Raw genomic sequence first — 26733 nt, 5'->3', positions numbered from 1 at the left:
CCTTCCAACGATTATTCGAAATCAAATTATTTCAACTCCAAAAAAATGTAAATTGTTTTAATTCTAAAATACAAAATGTACTAAATATATTTGTTTTCCCATTCTAATTTGCACAGCTTGATAACGGGTCAATATTTCAACTACCCACAATTCCCACGAATTAAATTAGTAGCGCGACAGACTGTTTTGCACCGAAAAGATGACTGAAAATTAAGGTAAATATATCATTTTAAAGTGAGTGGCTCTAAAAAGAGCCTCTCTGTTTTCCCCAAACGATTAGGTTTCTTTTTCTTGATTTTTTAATAAGTGTTAATGCCATCTGAAAATAATCTGTTACTATTATCAGTACATTACTAACTCTTCCAAAACTAGGTCAATTTCGGGTCAGGCATTTGCATACAAAAAATACACGTGAAGACCACGCTGCTTTTATGAACAGGTAAAGAACACGTTAAAATAGACAGTGTAATAGGATTTAAACTCCTTTAAAACATTCAGGAAAGAATCTGAAGAACTGGATAAGACTTGTCTACGTCTTAAATATATTAGTGTAATTTACACTGTTTTCGTTTTCTCTTTTCTTGATTTTTGGTACATTGCATTAGTAGAGGCTGGTTCCTTCAGATAATTATCCCCCCTTGTAACTTGTATATCACTCTTGGTTACATGTGTATGATACTATCTGACACTTCAACTTAGATTTAACCATAAATCCACAATATTACAGTGGGTAGTACTGTGAGATGTGAGTGAAATGGTAAGCTTAACTCCTCTGCATGGCGTTGGAGCAAATTTTTTAAAAAGCGAATACCTGTATATAAACACTATAAATATATCACCAGCTAGTATATCATATGGCTTATCATATGTGATCTATTAATAACATAAGTGAAATAAGAGGCTTTGGTGAGTTTGGCTGCAAAGCCAAGTGGAATATGTTTGTATGTGATGTATGCTGAAAATGACATTTTTGCAATGTTTATATTTCCAGTAGGTGATTTTAATGAGCTTTGATTATTTCAAGTAGGAGAGCATATTTGTTGTTAAGAAATGGCATCTAATTGCAGAAAACCCTAGTCAATATAATATAAATATACAGGGTTTATAGTGTTGTCGTCGTCATTGTTTGCACAGCTTAAAGCAGTAAGACTGAACCTCTTTTCTACCAATGTAGGTTTTCAAGATATTTCAGTCAGTTTGTTGGTAACAGTAATATGAAGTATATACTGGTTACCGGAGGGGTGATCAGTGGCATTGGAAAGGGGGTCATCTCCAGCAGTGTGGGGACCATACTGAAAGCATGTGGACTGCGTGTGACATCTATAAAGATAGACCCATACATTAACATTGATGCTGGGACATTCTCCCCATATGAACACGGTAAGGAGATTGCTAAATGTCTGAGTCTGCACAATCTGGTAAATCTAGAGTAGAGTTGTATAATGCCAGATGCTTTCTTCGCTTACCTAGCTTTCTCACATGTTTCATGTTAATGATTTTGCCAGTCACGTTATTTTGCTTCATGAACTGTATAAACAACATTTAACTGATTAGCTTTTAGAGATTTATGTTCCATCAAATTTTGTACTATTGTAGTAATTCATGAAAAGTTTTCAGATTTACACTGATTATAAAAAATGTCTAGAAATTCTAAAGTCGTGTGTGTGTGTGTGTGTGTGTGTGTGTGTGTGTGTGTGTGTGTGTGTGTGTGTGTGTGTGTGTGTGTGTTTGTGTGTGTGTGTGTAGACCCGCATATATGCATGTGTATGTCCTCAAAAAAATCAGCAACACACAAGGAGGTGAGTGTGCTGCTTTTTCATGATTTAACATATAAATAATAGTGCTGTCATTCTAAATTTCTTTGCTGTTATAGGCGAAGTATTTGTATTGGATGATGGTGGAGAAGTTGACTTGGATTTAGGAAACTATGAGAGGTTTCTAGACATCAAATTACACCGAGACAACAACATCACAACAGGAAAGATTTATCAGTATGTGATCAATAAAGAAAGAAGGGGAGATTATCTCGGCAAAACGGTTCAAGGTAAATATTTGCTAGAAAGTAGATAAATAAATTTAATGGTCAGGTTGGATTGCTGTTAATGTATTCTTTAATGTTAGAGGATGTGTTTGTAACCTTATCGATAAATGGTTTCAGTTGGCTTTACAAATTATGCCTGGTTATTTATATATGGATATATATGTTCAATCGTGAAACAATCTCACCTCCCTTTGGAGCTCACAAACAAAGCAGCTGCATATATAATATTTAGTGTTTGAAAAATTATCATCTATTTGTTACTGATCATGAGTACTAGTAATATCATCACAGCAAGACTACAGCTAAACTATAAGTCTACCCCCCTCCCCCTGCTTTATCCTTTATATACCCAAGTGCTTTGCCAAGAAACAACTGCTTCATTTTTTATGTGGTGTTTGGCATATCCTGGTTCTGGAAAAGAAACCTATTACTTCCTGAATCAGAGGCTACCAGTAGAGCCTTCTGGCTAGTAAAGCAGTTGTAGTGTGGAACCACATCATGTAGTATGCAGGGAACTGGCCATGTGTCACTTCTTCTTTGTATAGCCATGTGGTATTGCCTTTCCACACCAAACTTACACTGTTATTGTTTAGAAATCGCACTTAGAGTGCGTTTATAGTTCTTTTTGTTATAGGTAACTATCAAAATGAATCTTTAAGTAAACTAGGTTATATAACCAGTATTTCAGCTAAAATGGCAGTACACCTCAATATACGCGGATGCTGGAACTTTTTGTAATCTTTATGAATGTAGAGCCACCAATTTTACTATCAAACATATATGAATAATGATAAAATTATGGTACATGAAGTAGTGTATATTTCAGGCATGGCTTATATTTTGCCTATAGATAGATATCCCTGCACAATTTTATATGTGACTCATTTATTTCAGTTGTTTAAAAGTATAAATGTGAATTCATTGAATACTAAGATGTCATTTGTTGTTGATGATACTTGAATTTAGGTGGTTGTTTACTTGCTATAGGATAAGTTTTTTTTGTCTGTCATTTTTGTGTCATCTGCTAGCCTAAGGCAGAATAAGGATACAGTGAAAAAAGTTGGGTTTTAAAAGAGTGTTTTTCACTTCTTGATGTCTTTACAAATTTTTTGGAGCACATATTTCAAGCAATGGTTCTCCTAAAATTAGAAAGTTATATATACGTATAGGCCATTGTTTTGCAGAATGCAATACAGTAACTGTTGAAATTTTTTTGCAATCAGATACACTTTTTACTCACATTTTCAAAAAAGGTGCTAAACAATTAAGCCATTTTCATCATGCCTGGTTCTTTTACTTTTTATAAGGACTAAAACTATGAAGAATAAGAGGAACAAATCATGATACTCTTGTCTTTTATATGTAGATTGCAAATTTCTTTTAAACAAATTAAAAATTATGTACTATAACGATGTATATTATTTCAGTTGTCCCACACATCACCGACGCTATTCAAGAATGGGTGGAAAGAGTAGCCAAAATCCCTGTAGATGGTGAGGGGGAGGAGCCTGAAGTCTGCATAGTAGAGGTAGGGGAGCAGGCTTGTAGGATTAAGGACATGTTTTTACTGTTTTAAAGTGCTCTATTAAGGAATTGCTAGTAGGAAGTGCAAATGATAGCTGTCCTTATGTGGTCAGTCTTGAGTCTCTCAGTGTTATTTTCTGTCTGATCATACAGCTGTTTTAATGTGTCTGGCTTGTTTATTTTATTGAAGTGTTGTATGATTTTTTATGAAAATTGATCGTAGCCTTTATACCAGTATACTTCTTTTCCAGCTTGGAGGTACAATAGGGGATATAGAAGGAATGCCTTTTGTGGAAGCATTCCGCCAGTTTCAGTTCAGGGCAAAAAGGGAGAATTTCTGCAATATCCACGTCAGTTTAGTGCCATCGGTGAGTTAGCTACTCTTCTTGCCATGAAGATTTTGTGGGAAAGTAAATATGTTAAAGAACTTTTAATATTATTTTTCTTTTAATTTTATATTAGATAGTTGCTTGGTCAATTGAAGTAATAGTGATATGCAGTAAAAGCCAGTTTAGTTTGTATCAAATACTTATAAGTTTGTAATTCAAACTTATCTGACTTTTATTGTATTTCACTAGATTATATGACTAAACTTTAATGGCAATGATTTCATTTTTACACTGATATTTTGTAGCCCAAAACAACCGGTGAACAGAAGACCAAACCCACTCAGAATAGTGTGAGAGAGCTGAGAGGACTAGGACTGTCTCCTGATTTGGTGAGTGAATAACATATACCAGACATTTTTTTTTAACACGACACAATTGTTTTATAAGTAAATGTATCGGAATATTGATTGGCAATGATGTAAACCAAGTGCTTTACTGGTTTTGCCCCCCCCCTTCTGTTGCATGCATATATGATCTTCCTAATAATGAGTTCCTTTGATGTTTTATTTTTGTACTTAGTAGTGTTAAAAAAGATATTTAGAATTCCATAAAAAATAATCTTTGCTTTATATATCATGTAAATTAATTTAGATGACTCTCTTAAGTTTATCCTTTTGAAACATTTTGGTGGTTGAAGATTCATATCAATTCACCATAAAGATCTTTAATAAATTAATAAGTTATCATAATGATGCATCTATGAAGATCTACTATAAAGATGTCATGGTGGTTGAAGGTGAATCAGAGTGAAGTATGAGGCTGTTCTCACTCCAGTGATAATTGAACAGATAAATTTTGGTACAAAAAATAACGACAGAACTTGGTGTGCAGTCCATTTCCACCATGTCACAGTTCACCACCTCAGATTGCAGCCTTTTATGGAATAGAGAGTGGAAGCACAGAAACATGCATATTCTCACTTATTTCACTGTTCACCCATCTGTTTGTGCTTCAGATTGCTGCCAGGAGTACCAGTAAGCTGTCTCAGTCTGTGATTGACAAATTGTCCATGTTTTGCCAAGTTGCTCCACAACAGGTAGGATGAGTAATTATCAGTTATTTAGTAATTGAAATGGCACTGGTCCTCCTTTATTCACCACTCAGAATTAGATAAATATCAAAAAGATTTTTTTCAGTTTGTGAGATAAAAAAACTTGAATCATATTGTGTATTTGTGAGGATTTATTTTTACATTCTTTGTTGAAAGCTGAACTTTGTATGGAAATTATAGCAGCCTGCATATTTACTCTTTATGAAGTTGTTACTGCAAGCTGAGCAATATGTCTGAATTTTTTATCATGTCAGCAAAAATTGGTGAAACAGCTGTATGATGAGCTACCCATTGTAAAGCGAATATTTCAATTTATCTCACTTCCTAGGTGAGGGTGATGTCTGTTTCAGACAAGTAAAAGGCTTCATTTTAATAGCTTTCTTAATTGTACCACCAGCGTTAGCGCTGGCGGTACACATGGTTTCGGTCCCGTCCGGATCGTTCCGCCGGCTCCGCCGGACGGCTACCGTTACCGCTTCTCCTCCTAGACGGTAAGGGCCCCCGTACCCATCTCATGGATTTAGGTCACCTATAATCTCAACTCGTTCCACGTAAAATTTGGGCTTTGTCGGTATTGGGGTCTGGGTGTGGCACTCATTGCAATGCACCCTTGTCTAAAAATGGCAAAATTAAATGCTAATTATCTACCCTACGGAAGGAGTTATGGGAAAAATTTCTATAGACGGCTTTCCAAAAGTCATATGTGTAGATTTCAAATATACCCTTGGATTTGACCTTTGACCTCTACTTCAAGGTCAAATGGGCCAAAATTTTCAAAAAAATGAAATTTTTTACGAAAAAAAATTTTTTTGCCCTGTTATTCAGACACCACACAGACTTAACCAATAATATTATTGGAAAGTGTTACCCTTCAGGTCATCTTTCATCTCCATGAATTTGGGGTCAATCGGTGCATTTTCACGGGAGTAGCGGCCATAAGATACCGAAACTGAAAACTGTCTCTAATTCGGGAACCGATAATGCTAGAGACCCATTCTTTTTTGCATTTTGTAGAGCATGTAAAGCCCAACACTGGGGGTGGTCTCGGTTTTTTTGTATTCCATACGGTTTTCGAGTTACGCTGTATCAAAAAGTACATATTGGTGGTAAAAGCAAAATGTGCAGTACGGTAATGGATAATAAATTTTGAACTCTGGAAAAATAAAACATAAGGCTTGGCAAAGCAGACAACTTGTGTTCAAAAATGACATTATTTCATCAAATTTGAACTTCTGAAACTTCAGAGCACCTCCTATTTCAAGAATTTTGACCAAAATGACATTTTCTTTATTTTAATTAATTTTTTTCTGTACAAAATTTAAGGCACATTATGGTAACTCCAAAATTATAACATCTAGTCCCTTATATCTCCAAAACTGGCAGAGATAGGTCCATAGTTACTATTGAAGTTGAATGGGAAGTCATAAACTGGCAATCTTACTATGACCTTGAAATTGACCTTTGACCTACTTTTCACCATGAACTGAACTTTGCAAATTTTTCTTCCCTTTTATCTCCAAAACTGGCAGAGATAGGTCCATAGTTACTATTGAACTTGAATAGGAAGTCATATACTGGCAATCTAAATGTGACCTTAAAATTGACCTTTGACCTACTTTACACCATGAACTGAATTTTGCAAATTTTGCTTTCCTTTTATCTCCAAAACTGGCAGAGATAGGTCCGTAGTTACTATTGAACTTGAATAGGAAGTCATATACTGGCAATCTATATGTGACATTAAAATTGACCTTTGACCTACTTTTCACCATGAACTGAATTTTGCAAATTTTGCTTTCCTTTTATCTCCAAAACTGGCTGAGATAGGTCCATAGTTACTATTGAACTTGAATAGGAAGTCATATACTGGCAATCTAAATGTGACCTTGAAATTGACCTTTGACCTACTTTTCACCATGAACTGAATTTTGCAAATTTTGCTTTCCTTTTATCTCCAAAACTGGCTGAGATAGGTCCATAGTTACTATTAAACTTGAATAGGAAGTCATATACTGGCAATCTAAATGTGACCTTGAAATTGACCTTTGACCTACTTTACACCATGAACTGAACTTTGCAAAATTTGCTTCCCTTTTATCTCCAAAACTGGCAGAGATAGGTCCATAGTTACTATTGAACTTGAATAGGAAGTCATATACTGGCAATCTAAATGTGACATTAAAATTGACCTTTGACCTACTTTTCACCATGAACTGAATTTTGCAAATTTTGCTTTCCTTTTATCTCCAAAACTGGCTGAGATAGGTCCAAAGTTACTATTGAACTTGAATAGGAAGTCATATACTGGCAATCTAAATGTGACCTTGAAATTGACCTTTGACCTACTTTTCACCATGAACTGAATTTTGCAAATTTTGCTTTCCTTTTATCTCCAAAACTGGCTGAGATAGGTCCATAGTTACTATTGAACTTGAATAGGAAGTCATATACTGGCAATCTAAATGTGACCTTGAAATTGACCTTTGACCTACTTTTCACCATGAACTGAATTTTGCAAATCTTGCTTCCCTTTTATCTCCAAAACTGGCTGAGATAGGTCCATAGTTACTATTGAAGTTGAATAGGAAGTCCTATACTGGCAATCTAAGTGTGACCTTGAAATTGACCTTTGACCTACTTTTTATCATGAACTGAACTCTGTTTATTTCTTTCTCTTTTAACTTCAAACTTGACAGAGATAGGTCCATAGTTACTCTTGAACTTGAATAGGAAGTCATATACTGGCAATCTAAATGTGACCTTGAAATTGACCTTTGACCTACTTTTCACCATGAACTGAACTTTGCAAACTTTTCTTCCCTTTTATCTCCAAAACTGGCTGAGATAGGTCCATAGTTACTATTGAACTTGAATAGGAAGTCATATACTGGCAATCTAAATGTGACCTTGAAATTGACCTTTGACCTACTTTTCACCATGAACTGAATTTTGCAAATTTTGCTTCCCTTTTATCTCCAAAACTGGCTGAGATAGGTCCATAGTTACTATTGAAGTTGAATAGGAAGTCCTATACTGGCAATCTAAGTGTGACCTTGAAATTGACCTTTGACCTACTTTTTATCATGAACTGAACTCTGTTTATTTCTTTCTCTTTTAACTTTAAACTTGACAGAGATAGGTCCATAGTTACTCTTGAACTTGAATAGGAAGTCATATACTGGCAATTTACTGTGACCTTGAAATTGACCCTTGACCTACCTTACGAAGAACTTAAATTTGATTGTACCATATATATTTTTTGCAATAGTTTAAAAATTCTTGTTGATTGCATTTTTACAGCTTGTCAAGCACAAAACTGGTGGCTGTGTCCCTTATTTTGTGTATGTGGGGGTCTATACGAATGCGCTTGCTCCAGCTGGTGGTACAATATTTGGAGGCGGTATCGCCTCTCTGATCCTCTAGTTAATAAATTATTTCAACAGATCTGTTATGGGCCTTCATTGTGATGTTCTTATAACATTATTTACACCAAAAACATCTTTAGATGATTTCAGACTTACTTTCTTACTTTTTAATATATTTACCAGGTTTCCTTATTCTGATTTTAGTCACTAACTTTCTCTTCTGAATTTTACTATATTATTACTATACTTATTTATTCATTTTACATTGTACAAAAAATAGGACACATGTGAAAAAGGTGCTTTAAGAATATTATTATTATTATTATTATCATTATTATTGTTAGAACTTTACTTTTAAGTGCTTATGTTTTAATTGATATGCACATTTTCCATATAATGACTACCCTACTGCATTCTTAACTATAAACTAGCTTTGTTTGTACGTTATTGTGTTATAAAACATAGTCTTTCTTAAGTAACTGATTTTCCTTGGTAATAATTCAATAAAATATTGATTTTCATTATTATACTTTGTTTTAAACCAGTTTTTAAAAATTTATATAACTTTTGTTATTCCATGCCCTAGGTGATTGGTGTCCATGATGTTACAAACTTGTACAGAGTTCCCCTCCAACTGGAGGAGCAGAATCTTCTCCCATACTTCAGAAAACGCCTCCACCTCCCCATTCCAGATCCAGTTCCCAGGAAGTTGCTGCTCAGTTGGAGAGAACTCGCAGAAAGGTAAAGAAACAAAAGAAAAACACAGTACAAGTATTACAATGTATACATTCAGGTTGTCAATTTCATGTACAAAATACGTACCATATTATGGCCAAAGATATGATATTTACCCACTTACAGTAAGTTTTTTATTTGCTCATATATTTCTGCTAAATTTCCTCAGGGCGAGTGAGGTAATTTCCTGTAACTAGATATAGATAATTATTATATTTGAGTAGGTAAATATTTTCATATATTTTAATATAATGCTGTTGAGAGAAGAATGTATATACATTGTTCTGAATACAAACCAGCCAAGTGAAGTCTAGCATTACAGAGTAGTTTGTCATAGAAATTGGTAGTGGGTCACACCTAGATGCAAACTGCTGGATCAGGTTTGTTGTCGATCATGCAACAAAAGGAGTAAAGATTCCTTTACTCTCACCTGTTACAGTTTGGGGTAATGAGCAATTTGTTACCAAGGCAACATCATTATCAAGACATATAGGTAATTTTATCAAACTTTGCCTTCCCAAAAGAAAGAATATTGGATGCATTTCCCTTGTGGTTAAAAATATTTGAGATGTAATGATTATGTCATGTATTTTATCTGTTCATTGCAGGTGTGACAGGTTGCACAAGGAAGTGACCATAGCTCTAGTGGGGAAATACACAGACCTGGAAGATTCCTATGCTTCAGTCCTGAAGGCTCTCCAGCATTCTGCCCTTGCCGTCAATCATAAACTCAAAGTAAAAGTAAGGAGCTTTCATAATAATAACAGGGGCGGATCCAGAGATATTTTCTGGAGATATTTTCTGACAATCTTCCAAATTATATTTGTTGATCCATCTTCCATTTTTGACCGTCTTCCGACAGAAAACATTAGATGCCCGACAATGTAAACTTGAAAATCTGACCCTCTTCCGGAAGATCCAGAAGACAGCCTAAATCTGCCCCTGAATAAAGTCTTGTTTTGTAAGACCAGACTTAACATGACACTTAATTGTATTTTCACATTGAATAAACGACTCTTTTTCACATGGCAGAGCACGCATATTAATATGAGGTGAAAGATATTATTAGAAGTATCTCAATATTGTTGTAACGTTCCACTTTGCAGTACATTGAGGCTTCAGACCTAGAACAGAGCACTCAACATGATCATCCAGTGAAATACCATGAAGCATGGCAGAATCTTTGCAGTAGCGAGTAAGTTGATATGACCATAAGACTGGATTTTGGCATGAAGTTGAAATCAATTTTTTTTTTTTAAGTTTGTCATTTAACTTGGACTTTTATGTACAGGCAAATTTGTTTCTATAAAATTGATAATACCAGTGTCTATCAGAAACCTGAGTTTGGTTTTGTAATAAAAAAAAAATTTACACTAGAAGCTATTGTGGACCTTATATTTACAATCAACAATTTTCCCCTTAAACAGTATGGCCAACTGACCATTTTTTTCCCTCTTATAAGTAACATTACTGTCACCATCCTTAAAGCATTACTATTTTACCATGGCCTATTCTATGGCACTGTGTTTTAATGCTTTCACATGTAATTTCAGTGGTGTTCTTGTACCAGGTGGTTTTGGAGTGAGAGGAGTAGAAGGGAAAATGATGGCATCCAACTGGGCCAGAAGAATGAACAAACCTTTCCTTGGTAAGCAATATTATGTCAGTTGCATTTAACGTAATAGAGGAAATTTCCCTTCAGTAACATTCTATCATCTATAAATTTATGATTCATTGGTTTATTTTAGTATTTTCAACATTATAACAATTAGTTTTTATTTAAGCCTTATCATTCTCATTAAGATTCGGAGTTTCTTTACAATGTGCATCCTACAAATGCACATTGCTTAAGTTGAGAACTAGAGTTTGTATGCAGTAACAATTTCATATTCTCATCCAGGAGTGTGTTTAGGCTTACAATGTGCTGTGATAGAATTCTGTAGAAATGTGGTAGGTTGGAAAGATGCAAATTCCACCGAGTTTGATAAGAATACAACACATCCAGTGGTGAGTCTCTACTGCAATGATATTAATGGCTGTGCTAACGCTAACACTTGCCAATGTAGCAAAACGCTAAAACAGACTTTCATTAGGTAAATAAAATTGGGTTGATTTGACTCGTTTTAGTCAAAGTTAAACCATTTGGAGAAAAAAAGTGATGAATAAGATTTGGCTGAGCTTAAAATAGCTAGCAGTACCCCCAGAATGGGATATTAATCTTGCAGTGAATCTTTTTTTTTTTAATCTCACTGTCAAATACCAAGCGTCTTTGTAAGTGTATATCACAAAGTCATATACATATATTTATTTACATGTAACAGTTTTCATTTTTTTTGTCATGATAACCATAGTGGACTTCTGTAGTGAAATTAATATCTGGAAAACAGAAAATTGATAACCACTTTTTTTCTCTGAATTATATACAAAAATAATCATGTGAGCTTTTTTTTACATTTGAAATGTCTTCATTTTTAAAAAGGACCACAACAGCACCTTCAGAGTTATAATCTAAAGAAAAAAGACATTCATGAATTTCATTTGTTGTGTGTACCTAGATAGAACCTTACATCTGACTAAGAAAAAAAATGGCTGTTTTCCAGGTGATAGAGATGCCAGAGCATAACCCTGGACATATGGGAGGCACCATGAGGCTAGGCAAGAGGAGGACAGAGTTTGTGGAGCAAAGTTCTATACTCAGTAGGTGGCAGAAAATTACTATACATTTTGTAATAATATCCCACTTTGGAGTGTTAACCCTAATGGTAGCACATGCCCTTTTCCTTCCTGTTCCTCAAAATAGTATTGTTTATATGTTATAAATAGTGATGGTCAAGTTTTGTAATCTTTGCTTTTGTGTCTGTAGGCTAATGATAGAGAGAGAGACTTGGCGACTATTTATGACTTATGGCTAGAATTACACATTTTGGCCCAAAAGTATATAAATGAATGAAATACAAATGTTGATATATTTTATATATTAGTGTGTAAGTTGGACAACTTTTAAAGAAACATATTGGTACATATATTTGCCAATGTTTGGCACAGGCAACCAAATTCTATTGAAATCATAAACTGCAGCCTAGAGAACCACATTCTGTATTATTTCTTTTTAAGACAAAAAAAATTGGATGGTGCAATAGTCCTTATTTTATGGCGGCCTTGTAATGGAGTCTCCAGTCTATTGAAACTGACACTCTGATCTGTGCCATATGTGTGCTGCCTCTCAACCTTTTGCTGCATGTTCATATTAGAAAAAAAAAGATTGCAAAAAATATAAGGATTATGTCAAGATAAAAGGTTCAGTGACATGTATATCAGGTTGGCATTTTCAGACCAAAATGTCAGATAGCTTGGGTTAAACCTGTCTGAATGTCATTGTTAAAACAATGTAAAACATGGAGCACTTTTTGCATCATTGTGGAGGTTTAGTCGTTAAAGATAATCTTAGATTTGATTCCACTGCTTGCTTTTGACTTGCAATATATTTGTTTATTCTGCTGGGTATCGAGTTGCACTGAGTGCCATCTCTAAATTGTCTGATAGGACATAAGGTGAGGATAAATTTGACAGTTTTTACGAGTTCACCAAGTGCAGACAAGTTAAAATTTGTCATCCTTCTCCTCTGTTATAAGCTATTAAAGTTATAAGCTCGTAAAGTCAGCCAGCGATCCCAGTGATATGTGGGCATCAATCGACCCAAGTGGACCATTAATTATTTTAAACTTGTGCTTCTTAAGTGTAAAAATAATTCAGCCACCAGTATAGTTCCTCAAAGTATTAGTCCTTGATTTTAACACAGTAGTTGTTCCAATAACTTTTTGTTGTAGTAAATTAATCAAAGCATCTTTATATGGCTCTTATGCCATGGATTCATAATACTTCAGAAAATGTTTAGACCTGAAATGTCAGCATGCACTTGAGGGAGCAATATCATCAGATTTTTTTTCACAATGTTTGTAAATGTGATGATATTTAGATAAATATTACTGTTCACTGGTGGAATGGCAGTGTTTTGCCTTGTTTATGATGTGTTTATAATACAAACATGCCCTTAAAGGTTTTTTTTTTTTTTTTTTTCAGAGAAATTGTATGGCAACCCAGACTATGTTGAGGAGAGACACCGACACAGATACGAGGTGGATTTAGAATTTTTTACTGCATCATTCATTAGTTTCTGACAAAGCTTTTAAGTTTTTATTTCCCCCCATTGTGGAATAATTTGAGTTAATTGAGTTTCCCAATTTACTATGAAGAATCAGAGAGATTGATTAATCAGAGTAAAGGGAAATATTAAAAATTGATTATGGGCATCAGGTTGGCTTTCCTTTGCCGCTGAGCTTTCAGCCTTGACTGATAGGATTTGATTGACTGATTCCAAGATTTTACAGATAGCTTAATGTTAGACCTGGAATTCATTTGTAATTAAAGAAGGTGAATCTTAAAAGCCTATTGTATTACAGCTGTGATGAATTTAGACAGGGTGTTTTTCTGTCTTATTTGCAGGTCAACCCAAGTCTTGTATCCGAGATGGAAAACCACGGTTTGAAGTTTGTTGGGCGTGATGTGGAGGGACAGAGGATGGAAATACTAGAACTTAAAGGTAATAAAAGTCTATTTTTGAAGGTAGTCTTTTTTAAAGGTGTTGCAGTATTTTTAACTTGAGGCATTTATTATAAAGGAACTGGTCTTAGCGTTCAGAAGCACTCTCACAAATATTGTTATAAATAGTGCAGGTTGCATTTGGTAGTAAGCAGCAAGTAGACCTCATCTTATGAGAATATAGCTTCAGGGCAGGGTTTTGCCTCTTCTTTTTGTGTTATGGATGTGACCAGAATTGGGACTTTTGTTCACTCCTGCAAATGATGAATATACATTTTGTAGTTATGTCCCACTTTCAAGTGTTAAGTTTAACCCTGGTGGTAGCATGTCCTTTTTCCTTCCTGTTCCTTCAGGTACTATTGTTTATGTTATGTATATTATAGATGGTGATGTATGCTAAGTTTAATAAGCTTTGCCGTTGTGTCAATAGAGAGAGAGAGAGACTTGGTCAGCGTTGTATTAATTTTTTATGCAAAAAAAATCCAAAAATTGAGCAACTAGAGTTCAATGCCTTTGCAATTGACCATGATGACTGCATGTTAATGCTTACGATATTTACATTTTGTCTATGGAAAACTTCCAGAAAGATTTTTTCTTTGTTTATGCACAAAATATGAATAAGGTTTGAAAGGCATCCACAAATGCATTCTAAAGTAAACACTCATTGAAAGTCTAACTAGTTTTGATTTCCAGCACCTGTGTCATTTACTGTGCAAGTTGAAGGTACCAAACAGCAAGGTGTGAATCCAATCTCTTTAGTGAAATTAAGCCTGAAATCTGCAAGTCTCATTTTATACTGGAGGTTTTGTGGAAATAAATGTGATTCACTCAAGTGTGTGCTTATACTGATCAGTGAAGTCCGAAATGTTCCGTCTTCATCTCGGTCTAGTCTTTTTGTGTTAGATTCCATTATGAAATAGGCGAGTTCACAAATCTTCTTTATAGGCGAGAAAAATATTTGCATTGTTGCATATCAACTTGAATGTTTCCAAGATATAACAAAATTTGCTTGGTTGGGCAGGTTGCCATCATTTAACCTTTGCAAATGGCCTCTTAGGTGAAATGACTAATTGTTCAACATTAGGGATTATTAGAATAATTAATCTTGTTTGTATTTAGCAGGCTTGTTAGATGCAAGTTAAAACTGGAGCCATTCTTTCAACACTACCAATTATTCTCTCATACCAGTATAAGATTACTATTAATTAGCGCACAAATTAGAGCAATTGTTGATTTGACACACCTTGTTTTGGAGGCCTAATTTACATAGAATATACAATATGATAATAGCAGTGTATTTGGTAGATGAGATAATAGTTTTAAATTAGATATATCTTATAAATTGTGTTGGAAGGTCAGCCATTATAAGCCAATGATTCATTTGCCCTTTTATCTATATCATAAATTTTGGGGAATTCAATTATTGGTTTGACACCAATCTATGCATTCTATTTAAACGAAGGCAGTTTCATAAATAGAGAGGTGGCAGAATTCCTGCCTTCAAGAGCACACAGATTTCATTAATAAATAGTACATCTAATGGAATGTCTAAAAAAAAAAAGATAAAAGAGATTTTTTGTGAAAAATCACAGGATGAAAGAAAGCAGAATGTGATCTGCACATTGTATACAGGATATATATCATTTTGATGAGCAAAAACGTGACCTTTTGATGATGAATGTGCTCATCGAGAATTAGGAAGAGGTCTCATTGGGTTCTAGCAGAACTCATTCCCATTCATTAAGATCATGAAATTGTCAGCAGTAAAGAAGGATATTATGTAAACTGAAGCAGTTCTTCAGATTTTTTTTTATAAGACCTCCTCAGACAATTCTACCGTCTCAAGTGTGCAATGTCTTCTGGCATGGCCTCACTGTAGTCGGGCATATGCTGGCTTATTGATCTTGCTGTCTCCTGAACTTAAATAAAACACCATTTCTAGCATCTCCAACCTCGGTATACAAAGTCTTTCGTGTTATGATGTGAGAAAGCGTTCCACTATCTGTCATCATAATTAACTTTACCTATTACAGTTGCTTTTAAAAAGTGTACCATGTTATTTGATTTGATTATGCCAAAAGTGCTTGCTAAAATAACCAATATCTAAGCATCACTTTGAAAAGAATTTTAATACTCACTGTTACCCTGTGTGTTAAAGGTATGCTATCCTCTTTTGAAAATGTCCCAAAGTCTATTTTCTAAGTCTACATTTTCCTGCAAAACTACTTATCTTCCTCAATTCAAACCTTTAAGATGATAAAACCTCTCAAACATAAGTAACTAATGTTGATATTTCCATCTGAAATATGCAAGAAGACATGACAGTGTAAGTGACTTGCCAGCCATTTAGAACTAAATTATTTATTTATAAGAAATGGTATAAAACATAGGATAACTTTTATCTAGAGCTGTTATGGCGCATTAAAACAATTTCCCCATCAAAGATGCACTTTGAAGTAAAATTACCCGATGAATTACTAAAGTGATGCCTTTTAAGGCACAGCTGCAACTATTGTGATTGCTTAATTAATGTGTTTAAGTCTTAATGTACTTATGGAGAGTAATATTAACTGCATCAAAGATGCCCTTGGCACTGAACTCTTATACATATGGCATGGACACCCCATGGCATTGTGTGTAGCTGTGTAAAAGAACAGCATTAGGAAATGTCAAATTTTTTTCTTTCAGTGTGTGTTTTATTAAGCAGTAGGCTGTCCCATCTCATCGTCTTAAGTATAACTAATAAATCATAAAATGAACAAAAATTTTGATGAAAAGTTACTAACCCTTATCAATTTATTTTAAGAATTACTAACCCTTATAAATTGATAAATTTGAAAATAGTTTAACTAGAGTTAATTAGCTATTAGTTAAACTAGAGATAATTTTGTTCTCCACTTTTCTTAACTTAATTACTGAACATATGATAGTTTATATATATACATAAAGTGTTCTATTAGTGGTTCAGTGAAGTCCAGTACCTGCATTAAGATTAAAAGTCTTAGGCTGCATTCTCAACAGCAGACTAACTAGTCCATGGATCAAATGTGACAACCCACTTAAAAGTTTGCCATCTCATCCCCTAATAGTCACTGAATAGACTCCCCGTGGGGATTATACAACAGGCATTCAAGTGGGTCGGCCATATTTGATCGGTGGACTAGTTATGGTGCTGTTCTGAATGCAGGCTTAATGCAGGTTCTGGACTGGACTGGACATGTACAGCTTCTGCCAGCTTGTTGCCAGCTTGATATCGTACTGATGAAATTTAAAGCTGATCCTTTGCATGTACTTTCATGCATGGTTTAATGCAGAAAAGAGATTGAATAATTTTGAAAAGCAGATGGTCCTAATGTCCTAATCCATCGGCCTGGTACACTTGTTGTAGTAAGGAGAGTGATCCAGGTTATACTTATTGCTTTTGCCTAGTGATGTGGTATACACACACCAGCTTTACCGTCTACTTTTTGTAAACTTTTGCTGTGAACTTCATCATTTAATGTTACCTTGACAGTATGGGCGTCTAGGAATTTACACAATTGCCTATGCCATCAAGAATGCGTATTTCCAATTTGCAGCCAATTTGTTGTTATGTTTTTTAAGAGAAGCAGAGGGTTTTGTTGCCCTTGATACCCACTGTTGCAAGGGGAAAAAACTCCCTTGTTTTAAAGCATTCACTTTGTACCTGTCATACTTGAATGTTCTCTAAAAGTAAGAATGTAACATTTCAACACAGGGGAGCTGGCCTAATCAGGAACTAGAAAAGGTTAAAAAGGCAAGTAAATCACATTACTTGAACAAAATGAAAATCCAAATGTCTTCAGGGTGATGAATGGAAACGAATTTGTGCAGTGTTCTCCGAGAATGTCAAGCCGCCCTTGCGATGATTTATTGCCTAGAAATTCAGAAACCACTTAATAAGTACAGCTTGTTCCACGCAGTCAATTACCTCCATTCAATGTAAAAGGCAAAATTGGTGCTTTATTTGCTTTGGTTACTAAATGTGTTGTGAACTGACAAGACCAATTGATTTGCATTTGATAAGTGTTATCCCTTTATGTCATACACGAAAAAAGTGAAATTAAAAAGTTTCCCTTTTCTCTCCGTTATACTGCCATGCATACTTTTTAAATTTTTTAATGAATATATCTGTCTTTCTCGTTTAATGAAAATATGGTTATTTGACTGAAAGGATGGGTTTATTATGCTGGCATGGTACTAGGCTGTTTTTGTGTTATGCAGTCCTGTAACATTGTAAACATACTCTTTGTTTATTCCTGTTGAATTTTTTTACCCATTTTTTAAAAATCTTAAAGTAGAAATTAGTTAATTTGATTAGCAGTTGATATTATCACAATCTGATCAAGGCAACACATTTTACAGGAATGAGAACTTTTTTAATATTGACAGATTTCCAACTTTTTTGGGGCCAAAAATATCCAGGCCTAGGCGGCCTCGAGGACCCCACTCAATATTTTCCGACTGTTTCACTAAATGGCAGTCTCATCTCTGATTTTATTAAGTAAGCAAAATTGATATCAGTTGCAAAGCCTGGCAATAATCTGTAATGCACAATTATCAAGGAACAGCCTATGAATGCCAAAAAACACTACTGCATGATAATTGTGTAAAATGAGAGGCCAGCTTAATATGAAGAGACAGGCTATTTTATATGAGCTTTATAAATGGTTTGTGGTGTACAGTCTGTGTCAAAAGGTTTAAATGGTGGTAAGTGCGTGGATCATTTAGGACCCCCCCCCCCCAAAAAAAAATTTTTTTTCTTTTTTTAATGCAAATTAGCAAAAAATTCTTATAAAACCCTTTTTTTTAATGCAAATTAGCATTAATTCTTATAAAATCCACTTAAAGTTTTAAACTTGAGTTTTCCAGTAAAACAACTTCCAAGAACTAGAAATGGCCCTACTGTAAACGATTCTATTAGATTATGATGAAAATTTACCAAGCGATATTTGAAATAGCAGCAACTTTGTGTAACTTATAAGAGGAAGTCTAAAAGATCAAGTGATCTTTGTCAGGGTCTTTGAAACCACTTTGAAATTTTAAATACATTTTCAAAACTTATAAATGTGACATTTCCAAGCAGCCAATTTTGTTTGTTTGTTTGTTTGTTTGTTTGTTATGTAATAGTCATGTTTATCCTCTGGCGATAAGACAACGAAAATAGAAACCATTCAAGTTTGTCCAAAGCATCATGTTGTTTTTAAGGCATGACAGGCATGGAAAGGCAGTTCCAGGTCATCACCTTTGCTGATAACAGACACCAAATATAACATCAAAGGTATCACGTCTATTTGATTGATTTTTTAAATGCAAATGTTATTCTGTTACCATTCAGGTTCCAAGAATTGCGTCAAAATTGAACATCGGTGCACTCTGATGCAGTCATTAGTTTTTCCTACAAAAAAAGTTTCCTGAGATAAGTACAAAGCAGCTCTTTGAAGGGCACTCATGAATTAGACTGATTTTCCATAATAATGGCAAAGTGCAGACGTTCATTAGAGATAATGTCTTTCCCATGCTAAAACAAACCTTATTGATTGGATCTTCATCTCTTATCACTCTGAACGATATACTTTAGTAATACAGACTGTACTGGTACACTTTGAGAGGTCCTAACATTAATTAATGTTACAAAGGGTTTTAGCTTAAGCTTGCTTTAACATCGATGCTTCCCACTTTTTGGGGAGAACTAAGACCCAAAATATATCTTTATCCTCTATCCTAGGGGAGAGGTGGGATAGCCAGGCTGTTAAGTTGTCAAACTCTCAAAGTGTAATGGTACACATATAAGACTGTTGCTAAATATACTGCTTGATTTGAAAAGAGCCATAATGCATCACATTTTAAAAAGTTAAAGGGATGAGAACTCTTCATTTTGGCAGGAAAAGTGCCATAAAATGGATTTGCTTGTGGAAAACAACAATTTTCCCATCTTGTCTGATGGTCAATGATTCCTTTCCAACATTCAAAGTTTGTCCATTGCTTTACTTTGAAAACTGGTTTTGTAAGAATCTCTTGAGAGAGTATTGAAGAGGTTAGCCATTTCTGAAGGGCCAGATGGTCTGATGGCAAGCACTGACTTGGAATAATTGAGATAACTGCCATTTTGGTGAAATTTATTATATTTCTGTGTGTTGTTTACAATGTATTTATTTTAGACAATTGAATCTCATATGAAGAGTTGTTTTAAGTACGCTTCCTAAGGTTCATAGTTTTCCACCAGAGAAAGTGCATGCCTGTGCTTATCTTCAATTTCAACGCACCAAACTCTCAGAGGGTATTGGTGCAGACTGTATCACTGCAGGATATGGTAAGGGCCAAAGATAAATCTCTACTGGGGAACTTAGATTAACTATCACTCTCAAACAATTGCCATTCTGTATAATGTTTTAAGCAGTTAATTTCAGTTAGTAGGTTATTACTATATACTGACTTATCATGGAGCACTTATTGACTCAAATTCCTAGTCTTAAAAGTTGAGTAAACCACTCCACAATTGTATTATAATTCATCCCAGGTTTCTCCCTTAGACACTACAATACTGGGACCCGTTCCAAACTTTGGCTTACATAACAGAACAATTTGACTTATAGCCATGTCTGGAGGTGGCTGCATGAGAATGGAAATTTGTGATTTATTATGCCACAAGACTAATTTGTCACCAGATCTACTCCAACGTGCATGTTGTCAATTTGTTATCAATGTTTTGTTAAGTTAATTGGTATTTTCCTATGTAAATGGTTATTTTTGGTTCATTCGGGCATGTAAGCTGCCGTATCATTTTCCAAATTATTTAATCCTGCTCTCTTTTCGTAATGGTGTTCTGTTCACAAGAAATGTGTGTTTTCAGAAAAGCTATTCTTGACAGATGGTTAAAATGACTAAATTATCATGTGAAGGCAATCAGCCGTTATACTAATAACTGTTTGCTCATACCTGGGTTGCTAGCAATTTGGAGACGAACTATAAATAAAGCTATAAAAAGAAAAGCCAGGCCATATGCTTTTATAGAACTGGTTTATCTTCTTTGTAAGGCTGATAACAGTGTTGTTAGATCACTTACGTGGAAGTGTTTCTGTAATTGTACATACTTATGACTTGATGGAGCACTTGCTATGGTTTGCTGAGTGCTGTGAGTGCTAGCATCTCTAAATATTCTTGTAACTTCAAAAATTTTGTTTTGAAGGGACTTTTTAACATGTTTCTGTTTTTTTCTCAAACCTTTGATCAAGTCTTTAAATGGCTGACAAGTTAAAGAAGGCAGATGTGAAAGATTACATAGCTACTTGGGGCACATGGGTTTTCAGAGCATTGAATCCGAGGCAAATATAAACTTTTTCTAGGAATATGTACTGTTTGCTTTGCTAGATCAAAGTTGAACCTAAAATATCCTATCAGTGCTATGATATCTGGTGTAGTGGATATGTATTTCTATCTACCCAGTGCTACACTTTGCAAGACATCTTTATCTATGGTAGCCTTGCAAAATTGTCAATGGAATAGGGAAGAATTATACCATCAGTTCACACTATTTTGTCACCTTTCAGCAGTTGCTTTCATTGACAATATATTATAAGTACTTTCAGTGTGCCACTGGCAATACTGTAGCAATACTCGTGGTTTTAGTCACAACCCATCTTGTATGGTTCTGTGTTCTGTCACTGTTACCACTTCCCTTCCTAGACTACAATGTCCAGTGTCCCCCCCCCTCCCCTCCCCCCCCCCCCCCCACACCCCGTCTCTTGGAATTAGGTCACATATTATCTCAACTTGAACCCCTTAGGTTTTGAGCTCTGTCAGTGCATTTCCCTAGGTGTGACACTTGTTGCAGTGCATCCCTGTCAAAATATTTGAATTGTTAATTAATGCTTTATTTGATATTATGATGAGGCGTTACATTTGGGTTTGGGGTCAGTCAGTGCAATTTCACAGGAGAAGAAGCCATTACCTATCGAACCTGAAAACTCTGGAACATTAACTGTAAAAACAAGAGATCTCCTTTTTTGCATTTTGTGGATTTTGTCAAGCTCAACACTGAGAATGGTGTCTTTTTTTTTTTTTTTCATACAGTTTAGGAGTTGCACTATTTCATAAAGTACAATGTTGCAATGCTCAATCATCAAAATAAAATGTGAAATATTCCAAATTAAGTTGAGATGCACCCATAGTTACTATTGAACTTGAATAGGAAGTCTTACTTAAATTTGACCTTAGATCTACTTTTCACCATACACTGTACTTTGCAAATTTTGTTACCCTTATGTATCCAAAACTGGCAGAGATACACCCATAGTTACTATTGAACCCTTGTTTTCAACATACATACTCAACATACTCCTAATCACCAACTTTTCTGTATTCTTCTCAACCCCAGGAGGAGGCTTGGTAATCTGTTAAACTGATTGCATTCAGCAAGAGTCCCCTTGGAATTAGATCGATCCAAGTAGACCGATGGTTTCTATTGGAATGAGTCCTCTGCCTTAAATTGTTGTTCGTGTTAAATTGCATTGGGAAGTGGTGTTAAGAATCAGTAAGTTCTGCTCTTTGGAGCAAAGAGAAAGAGCAGCCATGCAGGGATAGAAGAGCTTGTAACCCATCTACTGATATGGTAGATGTTGACATCTGAATTCTCACCAAAGTGTCAGTTGAGCTTTTTGTTTTCCGCGATGAAGGAAAAAATATGAAATGGATCATGAAGCGCAATTATTAACTGCAACATAATGCAGTTTGCATCTTTCTAAATTGACCTGCAGCATGACTGAAACCCTTTGCACATTTTTTACACGAAATTATGGTAATATCATTCCCAGAAAACAGGAATGGTGTGCCGTGTTTTTCACACTCAGTTAATTACTTACACCCACCATTGTCAGGGCTTCTGCTTGGCAGGTGGCTCATGATTCCTGCGCTCATTGTCACCAGACAATCTAGATTAGAAATGTAAATTGAAGCCACCGTAATGGTTCCAACTCCTAGCATCCCAGATATCTTGGTGATTTTTCTTTTCAGTCCTGGTGGTAATGACCCTTGCTGCTTGGTTGTTAAGGTGTAGTTTCCTGACAGATATTCATGTCTGACCTTTTTGTGCAGATTTTTTTTTTTTTTTTTTGTTTGTGTGTGGTTACAGGTGTTTTTATATAGAATCTGATGAGGGAATGGAAACAGATGGTGGTACACTAAGTGCTCAGTAATTTTTTATAAAGACGCCTTTTAAAGTAACTGCTCGTCAAAATAAGTGTACTGTCAATCAATGGGTATGAATAAGTCATTGCAATGATTGCTAAGTTGTCCAGAAATAAAGTGTAACTTAAATATTGGGGACATTTTTTGGCCTCTGCATTGTGAATAATTTAAAGCAGCCCAAAGTCTCGTGTACTGACGTAAAATCAAGCATGATTTTTGCAGGATTAGGAGGGGAGTGGGGTCAGAAATAATGGCAGATGAGACAGTGTGGTGCATCGAGGAATATGATTTATCCATGGGGATTTTTTTCTGGTGGTTTGCTTTTAGGTTCTGTGGAATTACCTCTGTTGCACAGCATTTCTGATTCACGAGTTAAGTATGTTAATTTTGATTTTTGAAATAACCTTCTCTGTGCATAGTTTCATCCTTATTGTTAGAAGGTAAGTCCCACATGGATTCTTGCATATTTTCTGGTCTGGTATAATGTCACACAGTCTCATTTTAGGATGATCTCATACATACAGCATCTTATCAAGCATTCTGAAGTTTGTGCTAGCTATAATTGTAACAACAGTTAATTTTTTTCTGAGTATTTTGATTTTTCTTAAGTATAAACTTCAGTTCAGCTACAAACTGGTTTTAAACAAAGAGAAAAAGTATAATAGAAATTATTTTTCAATTTCTTAAGAAAAACACCGATCAGCCAAATGCTTTGTCTGCTTACTATCAAGGATGATTGGATTCATTGAAAAAAAGCATATGAATAATTGTAGGAGTGAGTTCAAATTAGGTAAACTCAAAGAGGAAAAATGGGATCCATTGCACTGGTTGGTTTATTAATAAAATGAATGATAAAGTAGGAAAAAGGTCAAACCGGTGTTTATATTTTTGCAGTAGTATGGATTTGGCCTTTACCACTGTGAGCTTTGATTTCATTTGACTGGTCACTTAATTTGTTACCCTAATAAAGAAGAGCAGAATGATCAATGGTTCGTGGGAGATCTCCAATTCATGACCACTTCTGGAAAGTGGTAAAGGATATTGTTCCTCTTTGAGAAAAATAATTTCCTTTGGAATAGGCAGTGGACTTGCGTTTGATGTATGCTCATTACCACAAAGGAAAATAAAAGTGTTTTATTGAGCATATATCAAGAGAGAATTTCCCATGTTGTCCGTATTTTAGAACAAGAAATATTGCTTGAAACCCGTATCATGACATATAAGCCTTGTATCTTTCCAGCTTCAGTGTTATTTGACAGTTATTGTAGCCTCCCAAGTTCTAAGGCCGTTTCTGACATTGTAAGCAATCCTTCTGTTGTCAGGGTTTTCAGTTTCCTTTGTTTGATCACCAGTTATTGTCGGGAGGACCACTTGAAGTTCCGCTTTGTCATTTTTGTAAGGCTTTGTGTATGATGTTCTGAGAAGAATTAGCTGTATTCTAGAGGGGGTCATCCCTCCTTTTTTTTTTTTTTTTTTTTTTTCAAATTAAGTACCAAGTGGTCATTTGCTTCAAGGAAGGTAGTGATGCTCTGGCAATACTTTTTTTTTATTTGAAAGGTGAATGGACATCATTCATTTCATGTTGACAAGAAATGTTTGATAGGATCAGTGCATGGTTACAAAATGTGTATGTAGACCACATTTTTATGTTTCTTTGGTACATCCTGAAATTAATTGAAATTATGTGACTTTAAAAAATACTCTGTCATCTCTAAAACAACTTACGTCTATCATCTCTAAAACAACAAATGCCTCAGGTCTTGCCTTGGAAATATAGTTCCCTTAATAAATATCCCAAAGTTTGATTAAGCTGTCGCACGGTGCTAAGGCAAAAAAAGAAGTTTTCTTATTGTCAGTCCTGTAAGTCGGGTAATAAAAAGTGTTAAGATTTGCATATTAAGTAAGAGTCATTACCACAGTTCCATGATGACATTTCAAACATTTCATTGCTACACATTATCTTATTGTTATTCTGTGAAATATGATTATTCTTTGTCATTTGTGTATTAATAGTGAAAAAAGTTTGTTTTTTTTTTTCTGAAAATACTACATAGATGTAGATTTAGATGTACTAGGTAGTTTTTTTCTACCTATGAGGCTTTACCCCTGGAATTCATATGGACTGATCACTCGCGATCAAGAAGGGAATTCCATAAATGGTCCAAACGTTGTGTTAATCAGATTTTTATTGTTGAATAAATATGATATTAATGCTTATTTTGTAGACCATCCTTACTTCGTGGCAGTTCAGTACCACCCTGAGTACATCTCTCGCCCTCTCAAGCCATCGCCGCCATATTTAGGCCTCCTGCTGGCCTCCGTGGGAAAACTCCAGAGCTACATTGCCAGGGGATGTCGCAGCTCCCCGCGCAGTCTCTACTGTGATGAGTCAGACTCCATATCAGATGACGATGAACTTGTGACTCTTGTAGAAAAAGCCAGTCTGAAAAGTGATCAATTATAATGGACAAATTCTTGCCATAATGAGTTGTATTTATAATGTTGAAGTGGATGTAAATGCATGGCTGTTTTGGGGTGTGCACTCTTCTTTTGTGACAGTGACTTTTTATTATAGAGAATTTAGTAAAAGCATTTCTGCTACAAATGTAACAAAACTCGAATATATACTAAGAGGTACTTTACTAGAAATGTTTTAGTTTTATTTTATTCTCCTTAAATACAGATGTATAATTTTTTATTGTTTATTCTAGACATTTTGTAGTGCTTAATTTTTTTTTGGCATCTTTTCAAGAAAATATACATTTATTTAGTAATCTCAAATATTACAGCAAATGTTTCGGAATCCAGTAAGCTTATCACCGAGTTGGAAATTTCACTGTGGCAAGATGTCACTCACCAACTTATTTTGTACTTATATAATATTGCAGTTGTATTGATTTTAATCCTTCTTGTAATTACAAGTGACTGTTTCCGCATAGAAGATCCAAGATAGACATTCGGAGCAGTGCATTTCGGCCTATTGCGTGTTTAAGTTCAAGGTCATAGATTACATGTTGTTACTTCACGAAAGACAGTATTATGTTTCTAGAAGTAAATTTGATATCACTGTTTAAAACCTTGTTCCTTTTTGTTTCATTCCAGTGTATAAACACATTGAATTGAAGTTATTTGAATTAACTCAGTTGTATTGTCGTACTGGTATCAGTACATGCTCATATGCTGCCCTTAGAAAAAATATATCCTTGCATGTATATGTACCTGCATTTACATGTCTTTACTTGTATAACCTCTAAATATTTAGATGCTTCAAAGTGTTGATGTAATGTATAATGTTTTAAATACTCAGCTTGACATTTTCTACAGCAATTTAGTAATGAATCATTCATAATCATTTTACTGAGCTGTTGGCGCCATAACATACATGTAAAAGATTTGTTACAGAGAGGCTGAATGAGTTGAGGTAGTAAGTATGTCCGACTTTTGAAATTTATGTTGACCTTGTGTCAGTATAACAGGAGTTGATCTCCTATTTGAACAATTGAAGTGATATTTAAGGGGTTCAGATTAAAATTTAATAGACTGCTGGAACATTGGTAAATGCATTGAGGAGAGAGAACACTGTATATGCATGTTTATAGTACAATAAAAGCTGATCATAGTTGTATGTACGAAAGTCTCAATTTTGGTATGAAATTACAATAACAATACCTTTAAGTCATAACACATTGGATCGCCCTTGTTCAATAATATTTATTAAATAATTGATGACAATTTGCGAAATAATTTGCGAAAACAAAAAATTGAACGTTTTTTGTGTGGTAAGGATGCTAGTGTCGAACTCTGAAGTTCAGAGTACCTCGTAAA

The 26733-nt window shown here is 34.8% G+C and overlaps 1 protein-coding gene across 2 annotated transcripts; it reads left to right on the top strand.

Moving 5' to 3' along the window:
• Positions 1 to 108: 108 nt before the first annotated feature.
• Positions 109 to 26533, top strand: LOC106155249 (CTP synthase 1-B). Of its 2 annotated transcripts, XM_086994451.1 has the most exons (17): positions 198 to 215; positions 373 to 439; positions 1175 to 1380; positions 1874 to 2044; positions 3469 to 3569; positions 3817 to 3933; positions 4200 to 4283; positions 4910 to 4990; positions 8957 to 9111; positions 9714 to 9846; positions 10212 to 10300; positions 10659 to 10753; positions 11006 to 11112; positions 11706 to 11802; positions 13186 to 13241; positions 13609 to 13705; positions 25134 to 26533. In XM_086994451.1, exons 2-17 carry the CDS (start codon positions 432 to 434, stop codon positions 25370 to 25372), a joined length of 1836 nt encoding a protein of 611 aa, XP_086850577.1. In that variant the 5' UTR covers positions 198 to 215; positions 373 to 431; the 3' UTR covers positions 25373 to 26533. The 2 variants fall into 2 exon arrangements, with proteins under 2 accessions (XP_086850585.1, XP_086850577.1); XM_086994459.1 differs by lacking the exon at positions 373 to 439 and having other exon boundaries at positions 109 to 215.
• The last annotated feature ends 200 nt before the right edge of the window (positions 26534 to 26733 follow it).

The sequence above is a fragment of the Lingula anatina genome, chromosome 1, assembly GCF_051362555.1.
Source record: "Lingula anatina isolate TDL-2025a chromosome 1, LinAna3.0, whole genome shotgun sequence".
NCBI classification, from domain to species: domain Eukaryota; kingdom Metazoa; phylum Brachiopoda; class Lingulata; order Lingulida; family Lingulidae; genus Lingula; species Lingula anatina.
Note: the sequence above shows the minus strand (reverse complement) of the source record. Positions and strands in the feature narration are given on the sequence as shown.